The sequence below is a fragment of the Poecilia reticulata genome, linkage group LG8, assembly GCF_000633615.1.
Source record: "Poecilia reticulata strain Guanapo linkage group LG8, Guppy_female_1.0+MT, whole genome shotgun sequence".
NCBI lineage: Eukaryota > Metazoa > Chordata > Actinopteri > Cyprinodontiformes > Poeciliidae > Poecilia > Poecilia reticulata.
In genome coordinates, this window is record NC_024338.1 from 14,771,023 (window position 1) to 14,781,409 (window position 10,387).

The 10,387-nt window shown below is 42.2% G+C and overlaps 1 protein-coding gene across 1 annotated transcript in view; it reads left to right on the forward strand.

Moving 5' to 3' along the window:
• The first annotated feature begins 4,343 nt into the window (after positions 1–4,343).
• The window catches only part of pde4a (phosphodiesterase 4A, cAMP-specific), a 46,024-nt gene continuing 39,980 nt past the window's right edge, over positions 4,344–10,387 (forward strand). The window contains exon 1 of the mRNA XM_008415999.2: positions 4,344–5,598. Coding sequence (XP_008414221.1) covers positions 5,303–5,598 — 296 coding nt within the window. The 5' untranslated portion in view covers positions 4,344–5,302. The remainder of the gene's footprint in view (positions 5,599–10,387) is intronic.

Below are 10,387 nucleotides of genomic sequence, written 5' to 3' on the forward strand. Positions count from 1 at the left end.
ACACTGACAAAATGATTAATGCTCTTCTGCATCACTGTGTTCTCCCTGCAAGCTTCTACAGCTCAGATCCTGCAACCACACTTTTACAGACTAATTAAGACTTGAGCTTTCTCTACAAATATACAATATACGTTTCCGGATTCAGAAGCGATGTCAGTGTGTGGAGCGTGACTAAAGCAAGGCGAGCTTTGCAACAAGAACTCCATTCACTCCTAAAACATCCCCGAATGATGAAATCTAAGAGCGGAGTAAATGCGAGCCACTTTTCAAACCGATTTTATTGTCTACAAAAACGTTCCACTACTTCATCAGACGCGGCTCGATTCTTTCAGCTACATTTCTCTGCTCATTTTTCATCCCGTACGTTCTGGTCATGGATGTTTTCCTGCTGTGTATTGGTTTCAACTTTAATACCTTAGCTCAAAGCAATATTTCCTCACACGGAGCAAGTAAAGCAGAATGGAAGTGTGTGGTCTCTTTTTTTTTTTCTTTCTAACTAACATTCAAGTGAAATGCAAGTGGAGTAATGTCTTGATTTGAGCCAAGCCAGACAGGAGAAGAGACAGAAGGCACACGAACAAGAGGGAAGCAGCTCCTTACAGAGTCGGCCTGCTTCGAAAGGCGGTAATTACAGTATAGACAGAATCCAGACTAGAAGTCTATAACACAGTGAGGCTGCATTTCTTATGGTAATGCGTTTGCTTCTCTCAATAACACAAAACATACGAGTTTGATTGAATTTCTTTTTATGTTCTGTGCCAATCAAAGCCGCTAGCCATCTCAGGATGCTATTGGACAAGTTCAGCTAAAACATATGAAAAAAAAAAACAAACAGTCCAAATCAATCCCATTATGAGCCAACGCAATTCAATACATCCGATTTGGTAAATTAGTAAATATGAAAGGCCATTTTATGCATTTTGCAGATAAGGAATTCAATAGAGTGCATAAATGTTTTACTTTGATTGAATTCGCCTCACGCTGTGTCTTAGGCAACAGAATCAGAAGGGGAAAAAAACTCCCCTTTTATCAGAAAGAAACCAGAAGCAACCATTAGGATGTCCAGTAATCTGCCTCCACTAGCTGGGAAACGACAGGAAGGACAGAAACATGAACACACAAACGTAAGGCTAGGTTACAAATATGGTGTAGAACAAAAAAAAAATACAGATAAACAAGTAAACATGCAACACTACAAACTGTTGTAAATTGTCATGAAGTGCTTCAAAATAGAAACAAACACAAAAAACAACAATAAAATGTGTTCATTGGCATTTTATGGCTAGAGATAGTTTGTAGAAAAGTTAGAAATGATCATACAAAGGTATCAGTCAGGAGCTGGCTACAAAAAAGCTAAACATTATGCGTCTGTCATGGCCCAGGTAAGACTTTTATCCAAAATTTAAGAAGAAATATAACAAGACTGACATTTCTAAAATTGGACAATCATGTGATGCTTGGACAGCTGTTAGAACAGAAACAGTTAATTGTGGATAAACTAAACTAAACTAAGCTAAGCTAAGATAAATTAATCTAAACTAAACTAAACTAAGCCACACATCACCAAAAGAACACACTACCCATAGTGCATATGCTCGAGTTACTCCCCTTCAAGACATTTTGTTAATGGAGTGGCATCAAGAATTTTTAACCATGAACAAACTTCTGTCAGAAAACTGAAGATGAAAAGGAATTTCTTTCCTGCATCACCTTGAGTTCAAGACATACCTCAAAAGTAATAAAAAAATGGCTACAGCAGAAGAAAATTAGAGAGATGAATTTGCATGATAATCGTGGCAGAAATAAATCTAAAAATCTGAGTTCAGCTAAAGAAAGCTTTGGGAATCCCTGACCGGATAGATTTGAAAACCCTTTGCAAGTCAGAGTGGCAAACAGAGAGCAAAGGTCAGGGATGTCCACTGATAGAAATGTTAAAGGGGCAGCATGGATTAGCTCCAGTCAGTCCCAACCCAATGCTTTTTAAAAGAAAGATTAATGTCCTGTTTTACAAGTTGAATGGAATAGATATTTGCCTATATCAGATTTTACAATATTATTCAAAAATCTTGCAGCCAGTATTCCAGCAATAGTCTGGTGTTTCTGGGTCAAACAACAAAAAACCCCTGTTGTTGTTAATAGAAATCTTCGGTGCTTGAGGCAGCACCTTTTGGTAGAAATGAGTGAATGCTTTCAGTCGGCCCTGAGGAGAAGGTGGACTTGCAGGTAATTCATCCTGACGCTGCCTCCCAAGGGCAGCATTTTTCTAGTTACAGTACAGATTGGTGCAGATTGAACGCCGATGCTGTGAGCAGAACACGGCTCTCCATTCAGAACCCTACGCTGTACTGTCAGATGTGTTCTCTCTTATTGGAAATCAACTTTCTCAATCGAATGGCGTTATTGTTTTTTAAGCATTAAAGCTCATTTAGCTTCCAAATCGTCCCTTTTGAGCTGTCAGGAATCGGGATTAAGCAGATTAGAACGAGGAGCTGAAACATCCAGAGGTTTCTGGTTGTTAGTGACTTATGTCTTATCTGTTTTAGGGTCAGCAGTGGCAATAAGTAGAGCATTTCGGATGGCCTGTTTCTCTGCAGCCTTCTATTTGAATCTGAAGATTATTTTAGGTCAAGTCCAGAGCCGTGGAATGAGTCCAACAAATCACCAACAGGAAATATTTTATGGAGGCAAGGATCTGTCTTCACTTTTATGCAACCTAAAAGATTAGACTTCTAACTCACTTGCTGTCATAAGTAAATCTTCTATTATTTTTTTTATGGAAAATTCTGATGTTTGAGGAAAGTTTCAAAGCTAAACTCAAATTATGTCTGTGCAGGTAAAACGAATTCTTATGCTGTTTTCCTTAAACCCCAATCAATATCTGACCTAAAAGTGACAAGATAGCTCAGTAATTTCAGTTACTTCATTGCAGTAAAAATGTGCTGAAGCAGAAAAGAGGATAAACCGTATAATCCGGCTTTCGGGAATGAGAGCATTATTCGCAAAAGTGGCACTTTTATCACCGAGGCATTAACTTGTCAGAAGATAGGTTTGAATTTCTGTAAATTAATATACAAAATTTGAGAACAATGATGAGAAATTGTTACTCATAAATGTCCTTACAATTAATTTGGCCTAAATGGAAATGACCCTTTCTCTGACAAGAAAATCTACCCAACAAACCAGGTACTTTAAGGAGCATTGGGGTCAGCTACTTGTTGCCAACCTAAGGAGCTGACTATGGCAATAGTTGGCAGAATTGGCATATGGTGCATATCAAAAATATCCATATAGCTACACATTTTACCACAATGTATCAATGTATTTCTGAGTATTTTGTAATTGAGCGACAGACCAGCGTGGAGAGAGATATGTTTTCAGTTTACTTGCCGCAAAAAAAAAAAACATTAAAAATGCGACTTATGTTTATATTACTTACTCTACCCATAATTAAAACCCAGTGCAACAAATTGCCTCAAGAAGTTACCTAGAGTCCAACAATGTGCAATTTATTGTCAGTGGATAAAGTTCTGGGAAAGTTTAAAGCAGGCTTAACTCATTCAGTCATTCAACAAACCAACAAGTTGTGTAAGAAGAGCCCCGGGCTGTCTCTGGAGGAGCAACAGATGTACGCAGCTCATGATGGAGCATCAACTGACTGTAAATTCTGCATTGCATAAACTTCTCCTTTATGAAAGAGACATTGTTAAGGGGGGGAAAAAAAGCCTGTTTGTTGTTTGCTACAAGCATGTGAATGAATTTGCTCTGGTCAAATACCAAATTTAAACTCCACCACCTCCATGCATCTGTTGAGCACCACATACTCACAGTAAAACATGGGGATGGCAGCATCATACTGTAGTTTTCAGGGTATTTGATAGTCAGGCTATTAGGAAAACGACTTTTATACAGACAGAACCACGACGGAGAGTTTATCGTGTTCATGTCCAGTCTCAGTCATTAAGATGACAAAACAAATGTGACAGATGTTTAAGAGTTCCCGATTGTAAAAGAATTACTTGAAAACTGCAGATATGCACTGCTTCGTGTTGGCCCATTATATAAAATACCAAATAAATACATTGACGTTTGTGGTTGTAAAGAAACAAAATAAGGAGAAAACAAATATACGTTTCAAGACTATGAGTGCTTTTGCATGGCGTTGAAAACATCATACAAATGACTGTGCTCATTAATTTTAGGCACAATGCGGCAAAAAAAAAAAAAACCCTCGTTCTGTTTGTCCAATTAGTTTGTTTTGTGTTAGGAAAATGCGCAGGGAACCGGCATGGGGCATAACGGATGCGCGCAAAGAGGAACAACCACTCATCCACCACATAGAGAGGGAGGGAGAGGGAGGGAGAGGGCGCGCTGTGATGAAGCCAATGTTTTGTCGTCGAACTCCAGCAAATACGAGGATGGGGAGATAATGGTCCACACTGAGAAGGATGACTGAAGCTCAGCAACTATCAGTTTGCGCCTTTTTTTATGTCACAATTGGACTTAACACCTGAATCTTGAAAAATCTGGACCGCAAAGAACAAAAGATCGCATCTGGGTTTTGGACAGTTCTTCGCACCATCCTGATTTATTTATGTATTTTTTTGAAGAGTGGGTATTAGAGTCCAGTTTTAGATTCTCGGGATTGGTCATCTCTGTGGATGGAATACTGGAGACCTCTGCGCTCGAGTTTGCGCACAAGGATGCCGTAGCTCCACACGAATCGTGATAGATGAAGTACTTTTTGAAATTGGCTTGGATATTTTAGCTCGGCCGGAGAGACACACGCACAGCAATAATAGCGCAACACACAGGGAGAGGAGCCAGCGCCAGCGTTCTTTGTGTCTTTGCAATAAGAGGCTGATAAAAAAGCAATAAATTCTCCAAAATAAACACTGTCATCCGGCTGTGCGCCATGGGCGATCAGGCGTCAAACTTCAGGAGACGCAGCAGGACCGGTGTCTCATCACCAGAACCCCAGAGTAGTGAGGATCGTGGCCGAAAGGAGATTCTGGGATAAACTGAAACTGACCACCGCCGATAACAATGAGATTAATGGCTTTCTGGATGGCTTGACAGGTTATCACTGTGACAGTTTTTGATGTTATTCAGAAAACAAGGTTCAGATCTGGGCTGTGCTGGACTTGGTCACTTTGATTTGTTCGCTCAGACATCAAGTGGCAGAGAGGGAACATGAAATGATTCGCTTTTTGCTTCAAACGCGCGATTACAGCCATATCATTTAGTCAATAAGTTAAAAAAAAAAATTGATATTAGTGTATTATATTTAATTTTTTTTTGCACAATGATGGAACCACCACCATGTTCGAAGAAGAGCCTTTCGCTGTCGCTCCCGGTTCCTCGGGAGGGACAGGCGACTCTGAAACCTCCACAGCATCTTTGGAGACAGCCCCGGACCCCGATTAAAATCAAACACCGGGGATACTCCGACACCGACCGGCACCACCACCGGCACATGGAGCGCTCAGACGCCGTGGATACGAGTGACCGACCGGGACTGAAGAAGTCTCGGATGTCCTGGCCGTCCTCCTTCCACGGGACCACAAACACATCCATCGGAAACTGTGTCGGGAATAAACGGTAGGCGAGGAGGGAGCAGTGCGCATCCCAACCATCTCAATAATAGCCCATGGCGGAACCACAAGGCGTATGCGTAAACGGGAGAAGGAGGGGTGATGGTGTGGTGGGGAGTGGGTCATTTTAATGAGTGTGCAACAACGCGGTGCATGTGAAGGGTTAACCCATATGCCGGGGCTTTCTACCTGGAGGCGTGGGCTTTCGGTGCGTTATGCGTCCTTGGGCAAATTGTGTCAAATATGTGCCTGAAAAGGGACAAATAAAATAAATAGAGGGAAAAAAAAAAAAAAAAAAGCAGGCCGCCCACTCCTTACGCAGAATCAGCATCTGTAAACACAAGTAACAGTTTTGCAGTCCACATGCTACATGTACCCCGCGAAAGAGTAACACCGATGCGAGTCTGCGCGCGCTCCAGGCCTTTACGGTAGCGTGAGGTGGAGGTGCGGGGAGGGGGAGGGGGAGGGGGAGATGGAGCCCAAGCACATGGCAGAACCTGAATATGGGAAATGCTCTGACCTCTGACCAGCCGAGAGGGTTGAAATAAGTAAGTAAGTAAATAAATAAATAAATAAATAAATAAATAAATAAATAAGTAGGGCAGTGACTGTAATGAGATGAGTGGAAATTATGCAGCGTTACCTGGACATGTGTCACCACCACACTGTCAACACAGATGGTTTCAGACAACATCTAATCTGGGCCACATGGCTGCTCTCTGATCAGATATGACAGTGAGATATTCGTTGCATCAACCAGAGGGCTCGGGCTGACACCGCGGACAGATACCAAGCCCAAACAGATAGAAGAATTGTACTACGCACGCCTACCTGCATGCATCCTGGCCAATCCACTGTTGAATTGAATTATATGAAGCATGTTCAGCAATAAAATTAGATTCAAGTCTTTTCATTAGGTGAATCGTGAAGCAGTACAACCACTTTGTTCTTACCCAACAATTTGCCGTTTGCCTTGAAGGTAACAGGGTTGTTTTTTTTGGTTTTTTTTTTCTTCTTCTTTTCTTAGCTGCTTCTTTTTAGTGCAGTAAAATGCACAGTCTGTTCAATATGAGGTAGGTTTGCAGTTAAATGACTCATTTTTATGAGATTATCTGAGGACGGCCAAGGCCTGTGCTGAATTATCAGTTTTAAGTCAGTCTTCTGTGGTTCTTTCAAATGCGACTAGAAGTTGACATGAATGATGATGAAACGTTGGGTCAGGCAGTTATGTGTGCTTTTCTTTTACTACTGCCATTAATTTAATGACACAGACGGCCAGCCCAGCGGGCCCCAGGGAGCACAGGGGAACAAGCTGACTAGAGGAAAGCCGGATATGTGTTTCAGATCCCCGGACACGCGCTGAGACGGTCTGATTTTTAGTGCATTGGGACTTACTCGGCCTGTCCCTCTCTCTATGTGGGCGGTGAGAGAGGGAAAGAGAGCAAGAGAGAGTTGGAGATAATTTAATTCCAGCTCTCTGTGCTCACCATGCCGGCTCCAACTGTTCGTGTTCACGTCGGCGCATCGTAGCGCATGAGGTGCAGTGTGCGATTTATGGTGTGTTTTGTGATACACACCGGTCAGGAAGGCACCGAGCGGCCACGGTTGCCAGATAAATGTTGCGTTTCCAGAGTAGTGGTGAAATGAGGCTTGCTAAGTGTGTTTGTGTGTGTGGGTGTGTGTGTGTGTGTGCGTGTGTGTGTGTGTGTGTGTGTGGAGGCATATGTGTGGGATGTGCACAGGTTGATGCCTGACCTGTAGCCCGTATGGTTGCCATTAAACCTGACATTATCTCTTCTCATATCAATGGGAGATCAGAGGGATTTCTGTTGTGTTATTACTGTCATTCTTCTGTATTACAGGGACAATGAATTCCTCCTCTATGATTACTTCAGGATGAGGAATGCTTTGAGGAGATGCCTCATCCTGGCTTTGTTTTCATCATCCTTCATGAAATCCATGTTGATGCAGCTGCTCTGTGTTTTCAGCCGTTGGCTATGTTAGGTTAAATCTGGCCTATGGAATACAGATCAGCCTGTATATACTGAAAAAGAAAAAAAAAACCTGCATACGCTTATTTACATGAGCAGAAGGGATAGAAATGTGGGCTTAGCAGGACAGCAGACCAACAAGGAGGACCTGTAGGAAATCTCAAAGTCAGCTTCTGAGATTGGAGCTTCAGAAAACATCAGTCAGTAAAAATCAGTCTGTCACGACATATCTTTAAATAATTCAGAACAGGTTTACATGTGGGCATTAATGCCACATTCATTTTGAACTTCTAAGGATGCATTGAATATGTCTTAGCAGACTTGAATGATTGTGTACATTTTCTGTGATTTTCACACACACACATAAAATAAATAAATAGCAGTAATAGGCTGCACAAGTTTGAATTCTTTAATCCACACTTCAAAATTAGTCAGGCTCAAACAAATACGCGTACCAAGATGTGGTTCAATTTGAGCAGATTTCACCTCAACCACATGTTGTTTACCCATCAGTAACATCCTGCTATGTTACTGACATTTTATCACGTTAATTTAAATCAATTGGTTTCAGCTGATGGGTTGAAACCAACCCATCACCCTGTCGGGTTGAAGTTGACCAGTCCAAGGCCCAAACCTGTCATAAACTGGAACCTACCGGAACACCTGTTTCACTCTCCACGGTGAATCAACTTTACAATCCAAGTGGAATGAGTGGGTGCCGGCCAAAAAAGAAGCACCTGCTCCAAAATCAACATCTTTAAGCTCTTCTGAAAGCCTTATGGTCAGAGGGCACAGTGTCTGAAGAATGCTAGAATGAGTCAAGATGAACCTTATAAGCTGTAAAAGCTGTCAAACATGATGGTAGCATCACACTGAGGGTTTGTTTTGAATTCTTATGTACTGGCAGCCCAGTAGGACTTAATGTCAAATCAGCTTCTATCTGACGGAAACCTGGATGTGGTTCGGCATTCCAGAAATGACACCAAACAGACATCAAAACTGATGTTGGAGTAGATAAATCTTTCCAACCCCACTGGAAGTTTGTGGACTAACCTGAAATACCAGGTTTGTTGGAGGAAAGCAGTTCTGCTGAGAGCTCAAATGTTCATCAGGAACTATTCCAGGACCTTGTCCATAGCTACATGATACTTTTAGGGGTATGTTCATATGTTCAAGTTGGTATGTATAGTTTTTACCAGATTAGAGAACGAAAAACACAATAACTATAGATGTGTTCCCCACTTTTTCATTTTGGTCATTAACATTAATGCTGTACAATCATCTTGAAAAAAATGGCTAAAACCTATTTATGCTTTGTAAACTTCTGACCCATGCTGTAGGATTTCAGTGCTTTTATCTGGCCCCAAACATGTTTTCTTTTTTTTTTTTTTTCATGTAACGTCTAATCAGCCGAGGAACACGGAGTATTTTCATGTAGCGGAGAGGGGAGGGGGGGAATGATTGGTCCTTGGTTTCGTCGAGAACTGGCTGACCCAGAGTGCGACCTCGGTGTCTCAGAGAAGCACACTGTTCAATCAAAGGAGGGTCGGTCAAGACCGCGTCTTGCAGCTCCAAAGATCAATGATCCCGAGAGCTGCTGGAGGGAAAGCCTCACGCAAGGTTTAAGTGAGAAACAGATTGAGATGTGCAGCTGTGGTAGAATCCCCTCGAAAACAAAACTGATCTTCACGCTCATGAGTCTGTGGATGAGAGAATCCGGGTGCCGTTCCGCATTCCTCCTTGAAGAATCCGTCTTTTCGGTTGTTTTCGCTCGTCTATTTCTGTGCCTATGTTATAGCCTACAAAATGGCAGTCTTAGTGGCAATCAACTTCCCCCGAGAGAATCCGTTTGCCTCCTCCTTACATCCCCGATGCCTTTTGTTCAGCCGTCTCATCAGCTCTTGCATAAGGGGAAGCTGATATGAGCGTATCAGTCATCAGGTCCTGTCCCCTCTACGAGCCCTGGGAAGTTTTAACACCCAAATAGCGTACTGACAAAGACAGAGCAGCAGGTCATCGTACAAATCTGCTGCCATGGGTATTTGTCTTAACCCTGCTACTGAAAAAAAAAGCAACAACAAAGTGTGTCAATATGAAGAAGAACCCAGTGGATTTACATCAGGAGTGGCGGAGCTATAAAGTGAAATAGATGTGCCGAAAAGAAGGGAAGCCTTCACAGAGTCGAATCGCAGCAGAGAGCTGGATTTCTGTTCAGTTGTCTGTAGCAATTTCAAACCAAAGCTTTTCCCCACCAATCACCTCAGGCTATCTTAACAAGATTTTGTATCCCATAAGCTACAAATCCACCTCAGATTTATAACCCAGAGCTGTCTTTTTTTCCCCCTCTTTGTTTATTTGTTTGTTTCTTTCTGTTTCTTGCTCGACTGACCGGCCGGCCGCCACAATAATTTCGATCATAATGAGGAACAGCTTCGGCTAATTACCTAACAGCTGTATCTCGAAGTTAATCATACGTTTACATTCCTAGAAATAATAAGAAGTCCCCACTCTGAGGGTGTTCCTCCTAGTAAATGTGTTTTAATAGCACTAAGTAATGGACCTCTTATCTCATTTGTGTGCAGAAACCATCTGTTTAAGCTACAGATTGTGCTCCTCGGTGAATACATCATGCTTCCTCTTTACTCTCGGAGCTAATTAGTATCCGGAGGCGGTGCGTGTGCTGGAACGCCACTCGCTACTGGCCGGGCTCAGGCAGATCCCAGGAAAACCTTCCCATGAAATCCCTTTCGCGTTAACACAGGGATGACACCAAACAAGTGCGTGTGTGTGTGCGTGTGTGTGTGT